The 15,181-nt window shown below is 33.6% G+C and overlaps 3 protein-coding genes across 5 annotated transcripts; 1 reads left to right on the top strand and 2 right to left on the bottom strand.

Annotated features, from left to right (window-relative positions):
- Positions 1-1,716: 1,716 nt before the first annotated feature.
- Positions 1,717-3,126, bottom strand: LOC108907563 (cyclin-dependent-like kinase 5). The gene is made up of 3 exons (XM_018711302.1): positions 2,487-3,126; positions 2,196-2,350; positions 1,717-2,139 (listed from the first exon to the last, which is right to left on the bottom strand). The coding sequence occupies exons 1-3, from the start codon at positions 3,079-3,081 to the stop codon at positions 1,993-1,995; spliced, it is 897 nt and encodes a 298-aa protein (XP_018566818.1). The 5' UTR covers positions 3,082-3,126; the 3' UTR covers positions 1,717-1,992.
- Positions 3,127-3,416: 290 nt separating this feature from the next.
- LOC108907568 (dolichyl-diphosphooligosaccharide--protein glycosyltransferase subunit DAD1) lies at positions 3,417-3,987 on the top strand. Its single transcript, XM_018711308.1, has 2 exons — positions 3,417-3,688; positions 3,795-3,987. Exons 1-2 carry the CDS (start codon positions 3,481-3,483, stop codon positions 3,923-3,925), a joined length of 339 nt encoding a protein of 112 aa, XP_018566824.1. The 5' UTR covers positions 3,417-3,480; the 3' UTR covers positions 3,926-3,987.
- Positions 3,988-4,871: 884 nt separating this feature from the next.
- LOC108907587 (V-type proton ATPase subunit C) lies at positions 4,872-14,913 on the bottom strand. Of its 3 annotated transcripts, none has more exons than XM_018711328.1 (9): positions 14,814-14,913; positions 14,069-14,270; positions 13,776-13,929; positions 6,774-6,960; positions 6,351-6,449; positions 5,960-6,215; positions 5,777-5,874; positions 5,588-5,723; positions 4,872-5,525 (listed from the first exon to the last, which is right to left on the bottom strand). In XM_018711328.1, the coding sequence occupies exons 2-9, from the start codon at positions 14,198-14,200 to the stop codon at positions 5,427-5,429; spliced, it is 1,161 nt and encodes a 386-aa protein (XP_018566844.1). In that variant the 5' UTR covers positions 14,201-14,270; positions 14,814-14,913; the 3' UTR covers positions 4,872-5,426. The 3 variants fall into 3 exon arrangements, with proteins under 3 accessions (XP_018566844.1, XP_018566843.1, XP_018566846.1); XM_018711327.1 differs by having other exon boundaries at positions 14,776-14,902; XM_018711330.1 differs by having other exon boundaries at positions 14,069-14,287; positions 14,776-14,889.
- Positions 14,914-15,181: the final 268 nt, after the last annotated feature.

Below are 15,181 nucleotides of genomic sequence, written 5' to 3'. Positions count from 1 at the left end.
CTCATAAAATTCCTGCATACCTTTTTTATTGTATGTCGGTGATATTCGATTGTCTCATCTATCCTCTCGGCCGTCTTATCTCGAGATGTTGTAGCTCGTTAGAGCGTTGGAACAATCGAAACATCTGCGCACTCGCTCGAGTAGTGCACGTATTAGTAACGCTGTGGCCACTGTCATTCGTATCCGAATAATCGAATAATCGAATGATTCTATATGACCACTCGAGATATCTCGAGAGATTTTCATAATCGATATAATCGATAATTTTCATTCGAGTAGTCCCATCACTATCTCATATACGTCACAAGATTTCTAACCTAGGATTCATGTTTGTTTACATGCGACTTGTAATTTTGCATTTTTCCAAACATTTAAGTAAATCTTTCATAGTTGTTTGGGTATTTTTCAGTAATTAGTTAGTTATTCATAATAGTTTTTAATAAGTTGATGGTGTAGTGTTTAATATAAACTATTAATTTACCACGTAAAAATGCCAGGGTGAGGTGTAGTGTTGCAGTTTGAATAATAATTTTTATAGTGCTAAACAAGACAATTTAAACATTTTATTTAATGTGTTTCCTAAGGATAAAAAACTTAGAAAGATATGGGTGGAACGGTGCAAAAGACGCGATTTGTTTAATCATATAACTGGATCTTCAAGCCGAGCTATTAAGTTTATCATCAAGAACAAGACTTAATGAAAACAGGTTAAATGTTAAATTTCTAGTTTAACTGATTGTATTCACTTCAAAAGGACTAAATTTATTGTTATTGTTGTATAACAAATTGATGTGATTGTTAGAAAAGCGATTGGAAATTTTAAGTATCTATCGAAATGCGATTTTAATATTTTTGTAAACAATTTTTCTTAACATTAAATGTCAAAAGTTCTGTGCAAATAACTTTTCCTCTTCTTCCTTTTATTTCTCTATTTAACTCCGAAAAATTTATACACAGTTTTTATTTTGGAGGCAAGAGAATATTAAGATAGGTCTAAATTGTTTATATATTCACTTCCCCTTTTCATTTTATTAGAGTTTATGGATATTAATAGATATCTGTAAGAAAATTTTAGGTTAATTATGTAACCAAACATCAAAAATTATGTAACCAAACTTCAAAAATGGTGACCGATCGTGGTGTATATTCAAGACAATTTCACATTTCATCCTGTTATTTCCAAATTCCAATGTAGAGGCTCAGTTTGTATATAAAGGTAACATTTTAGACTCATACTACCTATTAATTAACCATAATCATAACTGATTAAATTTATTATTTTATGTTAAAAGGTGCGTGGTACAAGATAAGTAACAATTTTAAATTTGCCTCTTATTTTCTTATGGGATAACAAGGAGAGGAGTCGGAAAGAGATGACGGTTGAACGAAGATAAACTGAGGAATTTTGTGATGTATTTGTTTTTTATTGGCTGATTGACTTATGTGACGACCGTCTCTTTACGGACCGTGGGCATTGAATTGCAGTAACATCTAAGATATGTTACTTTGTAGGTTATATCACACCAACACTTAGTACAATGATACCAAAATAAAATAAGTTTGTTCAATAACCTGTTTGTCCGAGATGAAAAATAATTAAAACCACAAGCTGTCTCTGTACTAGTCGCTAACTTGAATATTATAAATAAAAAGAGAAAATATCAAATATCTTTATATTTGTATTCCTTTAAAAATGTTACATGACTAGATCTGAACATACATAAAATAAAAAATATATATTTTTTAACATTTAACTTCTAATTAAAACCAAAATTAATATAACAATTTCAAGACATCAGCAAATCAGCCTTTACCACTTAACTCAATATGTTCCCTTACCTGATAATTACGAAGATAAAACTAAATTAAATTGATTACCTATTTAAAAAATAAATATATATACTTATACATTACTTTGTAGAATGAGATACTTATGCCGGACAAATTTCATGAAGTCTACCTACCATTATGAATCGTAAGAAAATATAAATCTTAACATCTATCGTTCTTTATGGCTGGATTTAAATCACTAAAATACTGGTGGGCCATCGCATCTTCAGCTGACATTCTACCCATGGGATTACACACTAACAATCGTTGAAGCAGATCTCTACCTCTGTTGCCTAACTTAGGCACTACCTAGAATTATTTATATACCAGCAAAAAGCGGTACACTTCAAAAAATGAAATCTTACCTGAGACAAACTCATATTAGGCTGATATGCAGGAAAGGGCTTATAATCTGGTAATGATGCCATGTCACTCCAAGTTTCTTCGGTTGGTGTTCCAAGCAACTTGAATATTCTGCGCAGTTGGTCATCTACATCTGACCCAGGAAATAGCGGTCTTCCTAAAATTACTTTCATTGCGTATCTCAAATCTAAACTTAAAGTAACTTACAGAAAATAGGAAAATTCATTTACAGGTGACTATATTTTACAACATACCTGCTTTGTATGTTTATATATCAAATAAGGAATATTTACCAGCATTCGCCAGTTCTGCGAAGATACACCCCGCAGACCACATATCAATGGATGTTGTATAAAGTTTCGCTCCATATAAAACATCAGGAGGTCGGTACCATAAAGTAACAACTTCAGCAGAGTAGCACTTTACAGGTATACCGAAAGCTCTGGCCAGTCCAAAATCAGCTAGTTTCAGTTCACCGTTTTTATTAATCAGCAGATTTTGAGGCTTTAAGTCTCTGTGTAAGACATTATGACTGTGGCAAAAGGCTAATCCCCGTAACAGCTGGTACATGAAGGATTTTACAACATCTAGATCAATATCACCGTTTAAACTATCGAAGTATTTTTTTAAATCTTGATCACAGTGTTCAAACACTAAGGTGAGTTTCTTATCACTATGTAATACATCGTAAAGACGCACTATATTTTTGTGCTTGAGTTCTTTGAGTAGGCAAATTTCGCGGAGAGCAGACGAAGGAACTCCTTCGTCGTCGTCGTCTAACCTTACTCTCTTCAAAGCGACTATTTCGTGAGTCTCCCGGTTCTTCGCCTTAAATACAGTCCCATAAGTTCCCTCCCCGATCTTTTCAAGCTTCTCGTATTTCTGCATATTACTAGTATTAAAAACAAAAGTAGTTTTAGGTTTAGTACTTAAAAACAAGGTTATGTTATGCTTTCTTTTCCTCTTCTTCTTCACCTCGAAGACAGACGATCTACTACTAGTATGGAATTACATATAAAGTCTCCTAGACTAGAATGCAACAATAAATTCAAATTGAGTAATTTTATTAATTATATTTATATATTTTTGCTTAATTTTCATAAAAGAATTAACTCCTTATTATTCCTTAATGCTAATAATAAACAAAATAATTTTCTACTTTCTATGTAAGAATACCTCATTCTCATTCTATTTTCGATTATGATTATATGTAATTTGATAACAACAACAACCTCTTGTGACACGTCAGTTTGCCGAGTATCTAAAACATCTAATTTTTTACACGAAATGGCACAACTTACAGCAGTTATATCCAAATTTTACAATGAATATCATAGCAAAACTCCTAAGAAGTTAAAAGTTATTGATGCCTACCTCTTATACATTTTACTAACCGGTATTGTACAATTTGGTTATTGCCTCCTCGTTGGAACATTCCCATTCAATTCATTCCTTAGTGGATTTATCTCTTGTGTGAGCTGTTTTGTATTAGGTGGTAAGCAATAATATCACATTTTTAGGAAAATATTTCCCATTCGTCTTTAGATAGCAAATATAAATGAATACTCGAAGCATGTATTGTAGTGGATGTTTATTTTTAGTGTGCCTGAGACTGCAGGTGAATCCAGAAAATAAGAACCAGTTCTTTGGAATTAGTCCGGAAAGAGGATTTGCAGACTTTATTTTTGCTCACGTGGTACTCCATTTAGTAGTGATGAATTTCATTGGTTAGTTTATACAATTTTATATGGTTTTATAATGTAATTATTAAGAAAATAAAGTGTAATATCAATAGTTTATCATTTAGATACCAAAATAAAATTATTTTATTCTGGGAAACTACTTACACCCCCCAATATCTAGTAAATAACTAAGATCGTTCATCGGCAGTCATAGACTAGTTTTGAGATTATCATTTCTCATTAGTATGCCATCGGTGACACAATTGACGAACGATTTAGTTGTTCGGATCTATCGACATATTTAGTCTGGGTGAGATATAACCTACAAAATATACGTTATCTTGTTACTTGACACTTACTGGTGCAAAATAAGCGTTAATACCCATGATAATAGTGATCTTGTAATTATCTTTATGCCATATCAATGACAATTAAGATATGGATCCACCTAATGTTCTTTTTAATTCCAAATGTGTAAACAACAGCGACAAATAATTTAATGGATGCTAATAGTTAAATCAGACTTCTCATCACATAATAAGAACTTGCAAGTGCAAGTTCAAAGCTAGTCCGTCGGGTGATGGTGCTGATGGATGATTTTAGTAGCTACTAAGGGCTAGGCTAAGGGTATAATTTAGTGCTGAACAGAGAATACAGCTCGCAGAGTAGTTGTTTCTCCCAATTTCATTGGTTAAAGTCTATTTTACCTACTGTAGTAGATAGTCATACTCTCATAGCATGTGCAGATTAGAACACTTTGCCAGTAGGCATTGAAACAATATATTTTTTAGGTTATATCTCACTCATTGTATATTCACCTTGCACCTATAATGTAGTAGGTAGAAATATTACTTACCTTTTTCATTCTATAAATTTTTCTATATGCTTTATGCATAAAATTTTTAATTTATAAAGTTCCCATGTAAGCTTGCAATTTTGACAACATTCTCAATTAAATTTGAAGAACAAAGAAAAACGTACATAAATGAAATAGTGTTCAGTTTGAGTTTTTTTAATATTCTAACAACATTACAATGGAACAAATAACCTCTTAATACCATAATGCCTACTTTAACAAGTTCAACTAAGGAGAAGTTTATAGTACAATGGAATTGTCTCCTTTAGTAAAAATGATCTTAATAGCAAATTATTTATTGTTTATATATTTTGGTATATACACTTTATGTACAACAAATTCAATACTGTCTGAAATAACAAAAAGATACTTACAATTACTATTGTAAATATTACGCAATTTCTCATTATTTAAAATATTGTCAAAAGTTTACCCAAAAGCGCGCTATATTAAAACGGTATTGCACAATATACATTATTTATTACATGTATGCAAAAATACTGTTATATACATTCAGAGAATATTTCGACAAAAAAGAAATTATTTAAACAGCCCTACTTTTCATAAATATGTGCCTTGGCAGAATATAACATTCAAATACTAACAACTGTAGTTATGCAGTACTTTAGGAGTTTAAAATTTTATGACCTAGGTATAACGTAAACCTATGGACTTAAGGTTATGGAATATGGAGTCTAAACTTTTGTAGTCTCGATCATGTCTACGTTTATTTTATAGTAGACGTACGGGTAGTACTCTGATTGGCCAAATCCTAAGCCAGGAATGTCCACACTCTGTAAAGCGACATTAAAAATTAATTCTACGACCAACAAAAAAACACTAAATCAAAACTTACATCCACGTTTGACCCGGAAAGAGCAGCGCTACTGTCTAAGTGACCGTAAAGCTGGTTAAGCACGTCCCTCAAACGTTTCGTCATCTTTTTATGGGGATGAATCAAGATAGCTTGAAAATTGACCGGTAAACCATATCTACAGCAAAAGCGATTAAGTAAAACAAAAAGACATCTTTTTCAACCTGTTACCTGAGTACAGATTCCACAAACACCCTCAAGGCCTTCACGTGGATCCAGGCACAGAAACATTCGCTGAAATTAACTTTTAACCATCTTACCAGCGGCCCCTAAAAAGAAAAACCCCTTTACCGGAAATTAACTACCTTTGCGTGTCTGCAAAATAATTGAATGCGAACCAATGTATTTACTTACAAACTGCTTCTTCTTGTCGGTGACGAGCTTTGTGATCTCATTCTTGCCAGACAGTATTTCGTCCTCATTGTAGTTGAAGTCACGAACGACAAATTTCTTCTCGCGAGAGTGCAACTTGAATTCGTCTGCTACCTTCTTGAACAGAGTTACAGTGAATAGCCCGTATTCGTGGTCCTGGGTGATTAGCTGCGACGAACGGGGCACTATCATATCTGTGATCTTTTCATAAGTGGTGTTCCACTCGTGGAACTGGGATCTGCGAACGTACAACGATTTAGGACAATTTCACGGAGCGTATTCATTTATTCTTCAAAAAAGTTTACCGATTTTCCTCAAATGCATTAAAGAAATTTTAAAATTGCACCTGTTTTAAATATGGTTATCGACTTACTTAGGAACAATTACCAGCAAAGTTTGCAAGTATTCGGAATCTAGAATGAAGTATTCCTTTTTAACTAAATCGGCCAAATTCCGAGTGAGTAAACTCCCCCTAAAACAATGAAGTAAATAGTACCAAGTAAAGCTTTTTCCACTTCACGACAAAATTAACTCACAACTAATAATGGACCACAACTTCAAAGCTGATTTTCTCAGAAACAGGTAATCAGATGACGATCATTTTTTTTAATTATAGGTTTATTTTATTATATAAGATGGAGAGTTTTATCCTAAAATTTCAAACATCTTACAAAGATTTCTATCTCGACACTGTTGCTAAGGAAGATAATAAAAAATGTCAAATCAACTTTCAAACTGTGGGACATTTTTAACTGCTCGTTAATTTTGGTACGAACTTTGCATTAACCATACTTACGTCTGCTTCTTCTCCAAATTCTGAAGGCTACCCTTCAGATTATTATAGGCCGAAGACTTAGTCTTTAGATCGGCATCGATCTGGCCCACTTGCTTGCTGATGATGTCAGCAATATTGCGGAGGGATTGCTTAATTGGGTATTTGGCGATGTCCCATTGGAATCTAGTGAGGTAAGTGGGAAGATCGCCTATAATTAGACGGAGAAAGTACAAAATAAGCGATTCTGATTAGCCAGACACACACAACATTTCATAGAACATGGATATCGATCATTGGGGGAAAATTCTTGCAAACATAATGGCAATCAAACGCATATCCTGCCTACAAGCTCGCTAAAAGTGTTCGCAGATGGTGGAAATAGAATTTAAATAATTCAAAATTTCCCACACTTAAGATTTATTATAGGTCATATCATATTTTAAGAAATATGCTCAAATTGCGCATGCATCCAGCGCAAAAGTTTAAGATGAATGGGGCTCAAAATTCAGCACTAACTTCTAATGGATATAAGCATCGTGAATTGCAAGCCGCTAGAAGCGCTTGGTGATGTTAGACACCAGAATTGTCCGACAAATGTAATTCTTTTATAGAAATAATGTACTTTCCAAAACGGTCAGAGTAGGTCAAATGTAGTTTTAATTTATGCCAAGCTTACAAAGGAAAATCTGTCAAACAGTTCTAGCTTCGGATCTAGCCTTCCCAAGCCAAATATACGATATAAAATAATCGGCAAATTCAACCATTATAGTTTTATGTGGAGGAGGTTACAAAAAAGTAGGTCAACCACAGATTTATTGAGCTAAAATAATAAGACTCATTTAGGTGCTTCTTCTTCAAAAAATTAAAACTAAAAAAAAATTATTAGTAATTTATTATTTAAGAAATTCAGTTGAAATTTTGCAGAGACTTATTCTATGCCAACATATAAAGGGGAAACGGGTTGTAATACTCATTGAACCCCTTGTTTTTTTAACTATCTTAAACCTTAAACTATCTGTTTTTTTTTTCATTCTGGTAAAACTTTGGTTTAAAGCTTATTTTACAAGATATACAATGTATTGGACTTGTGAGATAAACCCACTCACTGTTGTTTAATTTACCAATTCCAAACTTAAAATTTGGACGTTACAAATCTACAAAAATATCCTTAAATAGTACCGATTTGAATAAGTTTCTGTATAACGTCTAATAGCCAAATTAACTCTAATTTCAGTTTAACAACTATGAAAATTAGTTACAGAAGGTTAAAACCACAAATTTTTCAAAATGCATTAAAATATGCATTCGTGAAGGTGCTATTGAACATTTATTTTTAATATTGATTTACTATGTTTACCCTGTTTTTTTTTTCATTATTTATTTGCATTTTACTACCTGTGGAAAAAAATTATTGAAATAAACCATCGTGCCAAAGTATTAGGATTATTTTTTATGAAAATTAGTTTGCCTGATCAAAATTCTCACACGGATAAAAGCAGACAAATACAAAATATGTAGCACTACATACCGTGATCTTTAAAAAGTTGACGTTTTGAAAATCAATCTGTATTCGTCATCAGAACTGATACTGACTTTTAATTTTTAAAATAAAGAAGTCATTATCAGTTTAAAAGACGAAAACGGATAGATTTTTGAAACATCAACAACTTTTTGAAGTGCACAATATCGGTCATGTGTATTTTGTATTTGTGTTTTTTTTCTCAGCGTGAGATTTTTGATTACGCAAAACAATATTCATATAAAGCCGAAATTTTAAAATATATTAATTTTCTTATGGTAAACCCCAAGTGTAGTGAACAAAAAATCACATATCCAAAATATTGTCTAACATTTTCAGCTATTCCTTTTTTTTTATTTAGTATTTCTTTCTAATATAGTCCCTATATTCCCTGTATTTTGCGTATTGATTTGGAAAACTGTTCCAATATTAAGCCTATTGCCATTGTTTTTAATTTTTCGGATACACTTTGAATCTTTCAAGAAATTAATTTTGCTCTATCATATAAACATTTTGTTACATCTTTTTCGTGGTTATATGATTTGAATCGAAATTTAAATACCTACTAGTATTTGTTGATGTCCTATCGACACTTGATTCAGATCCGTCAATATTTTTTATAATTAAAACGTCTACAAAAGGTAATGTGTTAGTTTTTTTAGTTTCTAAAATGAATTTAATCAATTATTCTTTATCATTTAAATAACCCAAAAAATTAGATCATCCTAATATATCCAAAGTAGTCGCAAAATTAAAAAAATCAAGTCTTACATCAAATTCTATAAGAATAAGAAAAGTGTGCCATCATGTGATACAAGTCTATCCAAAATTTCAACTGAATGTCTTAAAAAAATAAAAGGATTAATTATAAAACCTTTTTCAAATTTTATCTTCGACGCTTTGTATTTTGAAAGACTGACTTTAGCAAAGAATATGTGGTTCGTCCTACTTTCCTGTAACACCCTGTATATTTAAGACTAATAAGACTACATGTACATAGAACATAGAACTATACACTGTTTTTAAAATTCTACCTTCACCATCCCGAAACACATACAAACAAAAATCTATGTTAGTGCCCTGTTAGTACTATAAATCAGAAAAGAAACGTTGCAGAATTTTTCCACCAACAAATTTGCCAGAAGCGAACATGATCAAAACAATACCACAGTCTACGTATATGTAAGCCAAGAAGGAGTGATTTGTGTACGTGTATACAGAGAATATATATTTTTAACACTACAACCAATCAAATGGGATTCAATTGTATCAATTTATAAGTATGAACGCAGCACTGCCTCAAAAACAACCAAAAATCATAACAACAAATGAAATTGTGCCCGGATCCGACTCAGCCACTGCCGAACGAGATGGTCGTCTGTTGGGCAGCGGGACAGATGGTGGCTGGAATTTATTGCGGCTTTTGAGAACTTTTAAATAAATTTAAAATCTCCTTGGGAATATTTCTATGGTAAAAAGACAAAATGTCTGTAGGTCTAGTAGTTACGGATATGATAAAAGGAATCAAGTCTACAGGAAATAATTTTATATTTAACGATTTAAAAATGGGTAGCGTACTTATAACGAGCATTCAAATAAAAACGTGGTCGAAGTTGGCTCTGACACATTGGACGTAGGGAGTAGCTTATAGCGACCAACTTAACCTCATTTCTCAACGAGCTGTATAGCAGCTGTCAGTTTCAATAACGTTAATGACTATATAACTTTATTTTAAAGAATAATCGTGATAACAATAACAAACAATTAAAGGAGCTGCGGAAAGTGTCCCCCTCCTTGTTATAACAATAAATTAAAGCAGCTGCTGAAAGTGTCCCCCTCCTTGTTCCAAGCACTTTTCACACCTGTTCCTCAAAGAATTAAAGACATTTTCTAAGATGCTCGGGGTATTGTTAATTTCACGAATCTTGTCTATAAGTCGAGCCTGCAGATGGTTTAAATCAGGAATAGGCAGTTCAAAAATAGTGTTTTTAAGGTAAGGCCACAAAAAGAAATCACACGGCGTAATATCACATGACCTCGGTGGAAATTCATGTTCAGCATTGAGACTTATTAGTCGATTTTGGAAAACTTCCCTCAACATATTCATCGTCTCGCCTGCCGTATGTGCCCTTGCGCCATCTTGTTGAAAGTAAAAGTTTGTAATTTCGTTTTCTTCCAGCTGGTTAACAAAAGGAGCGATAATTTCTTCTCTATACCTTTGCGCAGTAAGAGTACCATTAAAAAAAATAGGTCCATAAATCCTCCTTCGATTGAGAGCACACCAAACTCCAATTTTTTGAGCGTGTAGAGGGCCCTCGACAAAAAAGTTATCTGGTTTTTCAGAAGACCACATTCTCATATTCTGTGAGTTTACGTAACCACTTAAATGAAACCAGGCTTCATCAGAAAAAAAGGTGATATTATGAAGTTCACCGTAGTTGTTTAAAAACCATTCACAAAATACAGCCCGTCGCGGAAAATCAACTTCATGAAGTTCTTGCTGACAAGTTAAACGATAGGAGAACAAACGCAAATCTTTTTTTAACACTGTGTGGCAGGTACCGACTGATACTCCCACCATTTGTGATAAAACACGTACAGAAGTTCTTGGCGCATTTTCCATTATTTGTTGGACATTTTCTTTTAATTCTTCAGTCCGCTTTTTAGGTCGGCCGCTTCCTTCTTTTCTTGTTACACTGCCCGTTTCACGAAAAACATTAACACAACGCTGAACTGCACTTTGAAAAATTTTGTACTCAACAACGCCGGGAAATTGATTTTGAAATTCTATGAAACATTCCTCAATAGAATACTTCCATATTCCATCAATCTTGCGTCCATTTCTAAAGTAGGACTCTATGATAAACACTTTTTGTTCTTGAGAAAACACCATTTTAAACGCTTTTTAAAACGAAAATATTCAAATTGATAGCGGCGATATAGCGCTTTGACAGATGACGTTTAAGTTCATTTGCTATACGCTACGCCCTACGTCCAAATTTTCAGAACCAACTTGACCACGTTTTTATTTGAACCCTCGTTACCTAAACTTATAATAAACCTTGAAATTTAACCAATGTTAATTAATGTCATATAAGCACTTATACGCTCTACCGATTTAGTTGTAATAGCAATTTATAATGGCATAAAGGTACTCCATACAGTTTACAAAGCAGTGCTTATACAATTTTCTATACCATTATTTGTTTTTTTGCTGTTATATCTATTGTGCTATTAACATTCACTTGTGTCCGTATACTCCAGATTATTTTCTTTCGCTGAATTCACTTCTTTATCCACTTTAATTTCCTTGTATTTATATTTATTTAATTTTTTTAGAAATATTTGATAAATATCCACAGGTGACATATATTTTTTTTCTTCCGAATGTTATTAATCTTTACTAACATACTAACATTAATAAAAAGAGAATTTTAAGCACTTCCAAAATATCTGTCCCCCTGACAAGATTTTTCGGATTTTAAAGGACTAACCAATTAAACGAAATGTAGGTCCCACACAGCCATGATATTTGGCAAATATGAACTATCTAATCTTTATGTATGTAGTGAGCAAAATACCTTCACGAACCAAATTGGCGGAAACAGATCTGGATGGCAGGACAGATATTTTAAAAAAATCCCCATGTAATCCCTTATAACTACCGTTTTATCTATTTGAAGTGAAGCGAGCACCTCGGAATCGAGTTTCTATTGTATCATTACTGTTACTGATTTTTTCCGTCGTCCAAAAAAGCCGAATAAAGATTGCCCGCCACCCAGCCCGAAGAGCGGGACCCGGCCGCCTGGCGTGAGAAGCCTGTGTGCATCAAGCGCTTGGTCTCCGGCCACTGACCTGGCCCTAGTACGGGTAGGAACATGTCAACGTGTGGGTGGGATTGGTTGGGAGTAGAGCTCGTACTGTCCGAAGGCGATTGCAGCGGCGTCACATATAAGCCGGATGAGCTCTCCGAGTCCCTGTCCTCCACCAGATGGCCTCCCCCACCGCCGTCGTCCTCGGGCGGCCGCCCACCTGCCCCCACCACCAAACAACCGTCACAAGCACAGCCAAACAAGCACAAGCCATGTACCAGATCGCCGGTACTACTCGAGGTACTACTCGGCCCCCCGTCCCAGTCGCTATCATCTAACAGTGTAGCCCAGACGTTTCAAGCTTCACTAGGGGTTCGCAGGAGGCCCGGATGGGCCTCCCGACAACCCGTCGGCCAAGGAGAACAATTTCGAGGCGAAATTTAGACGCCATCAACACATTTGGTTTTGTAAATAAGTAACAACTTATTAAAGAATTTAATATAAAAATATCTCGAACATATGCAAGTAAATCGCTAATTGAAATTATATCAAATACATACTGAAATATAGCTATTATTGATATAAGAATTGTTAGGTATTTTTTCATTAGAGAGGAGTATTGAACCGATTCGTTGTAATAAATAGTGAAAGATGATTGTTTGTTTTCAGCAGAATGAATTTGATTTGCTAAACATTGAATTTGAGTTACAAAATGACAAAATCTGTATAATCGGCTATTTTTATCGCAACTGTCATAAAAAAAAAACATCTAACTTTAGCAACGAATATTCTTTTCGGTATGATTTCAACATCCAAACTGCCGACTCGAAATGTTCTACCCGAGCTCAGGAAACTTGAACGGCCTTAACGTTTTGTCGAGTGGCAGCAAATTTGACATTGTAAAATTTGTGTAGTTTTGTAAAATGTACTGAATCAAAAAAATCAGAGACATGCTCGCACGTGTGTCTGTGGTGGTTAGTTGGATTAGTTTTGGTTATTTGTTAATGTTGTGCATGCCATCACAAAAGTTAGGGTTCGGTTCAACTGACCACAGTCCAAGTTTGATATATCTCGTTTGAACATATGATTTAATAAAATCATGTTGTCTTAAAGGTACGGTCTCATAAAACACTAATGAATTAATTTAGTGTCTAGAGATTCCTACAGCAAATTTAAGGAAAACTGAATGAAAATAACATTTCTTTTTTAAGCGTTAACTGCTGTTTTCGAAAAGCCCAAAAATTAAAAAGTATATATCCAAAATTGAACTGCGGTGTATCAAATATCAATAAAAAAAAATTCTTTAAATATTTTAATGGAAATCCATCTAAGCCACTCATTTAAAAATAAAGAACTTTTCATTTAAATTAGCAAATCGGAACAATACTGCTTTATGCACCATACAACATTCTTACGATTGATTCTCCATTAAATTAGTTAATGAATCATATGGAGGAAGAAGAAGAAATATGTCTTTCTAATAGTAGTTCCGACTGTAATCAAGTGCAACTGTCTATTATATGAAATTCCGAAACATAAGACGTATTTCTTCTACAACGGCTATTCCATATTTTCCCCTGACTTGAATGAATTTTGAAAAGAATTAGTTGACTGAATATACAAAAACAACATGCGACTTTCAATACAAATCGTCATTCCCAAAAAAAAAAAGAATTTAGTCGACCAACATACTGTTATTTGCCATCAGGTTTTCCTGCAACTTGTCCCTCTGGTCCTCCAAAACCTCACCCAAATAGTGCGCTACCTTGCGGGTCACCTGTTCCACGAACCCGTCCAGTTTTCCTAAGTCATCGGACAAACCTACCAACTGATCTAGGGTACCGACCTAAAAAATTAAAAATAGATATTTTTTCAAGTCATTTTTGTGTAGGAATAGACGCCCAAGATGCCGAAGAGGTGTTACAAGAAACATTTTATAAAAAAATATATTAATTGATAGCTTGCAAAGATAATTGGAGAATTACCTTCAAATCTGGAATATGAAATTTATAATTTACGCATAAACTATTCTGCTTATTTGTAAGATTGTTCATCGTCTCCCATGTCTGCTGACAGGTTTTTTCACCTGGGGCGGATATTAACCAATATTCCGTCATTTCCTTATCTGGTGGTATGCAGCAAAACGACGATTTTGTGCTACAGATGCTACGCGAGTCGTCTTCCTTTCTAAAATAATAGAGAAACTTTGCCAAAATTATACAGCTTCATTTCAAGGGTAACTTACTTCAATATTTTCAATTTCATGTTGCTAAATATGCCTTAAAATGCAATTTAAAAATTGATCATGAAATGTCATGTGACTGAATTTAGAGGTAATTAGGAATAATACATAATTCAAAGTTATCGCCCTTTTTCATTTGAGTGCACTGAACAAATAAAGGCAGTTAGTTAGCATTTCACCCTTAATGAATATTTTCACATTAAAATAAAAACATATATATTACATTTATAGGTTATCAATTGATTTCTTAATTAATTTAAGAGCTAAATAAACGTTTTAATTTACTGGACATTCAGGGTTGCATTTTATTCTAGTTTCGAAGCTAAATATAGGTCATTGTAGTGAAAGGGTAGCAGGGGTGGTCAATATTTTTGAAATATATATTACCTTTAATTAATACCCCAATGCGGTCAGTTTGACCAATTCGTATAATGTTTAATTGCTATTTACCTTGTGTGTTGATTGACGCGGTCGGAACGTAAATTTACCTGGGTAAGTTGAAAAAAAACCACCAAAACACCCTTTCGTAGTCAACCACTCCCCAGAAGACAGCTGATCATTACTGAAGTTTCACGTGATTGTAGGTGCTGTCATCTTGTCGCCGACTCGACGGAAAAATCGTTCACGAATTGTACGCTAGATAGCGCTTTAATGAAAATCGATAACTCAGGTATTTTTTAACATGTCAGTCAAAATCGATTTGAAAAAATAAACTTGAAAGGATGAATATGTGCTGCTTTTGTAGGAATATTTATAAAACTGTACCTACCTGTATATTTTTCAGTTCTATGACTTAAGTATTCTAGAATCTCATCTAGGTGACATTTTGATTATGTGGTATAATAAAAAATTGAAA

This window comes from Anoplophora glabripennis, unplaced genomic scaffold (assembly GCF_000390285.2).
Source record: "Anoplophora glabripennis isolate ALB-LARVAE unplaced genomic scaffold, Agla_2.0 scaffold276, whole genome shotgun sequence".
NCBI lineage: Eukaryota > Metazoa > Arthropoda > Insecta > Coleoptera > Cerambycidae > Anoplophora > Anoplophora glabripennis.
This window is presented reverse-complemented; position numbering and strand designations above follow the sequence as displayed.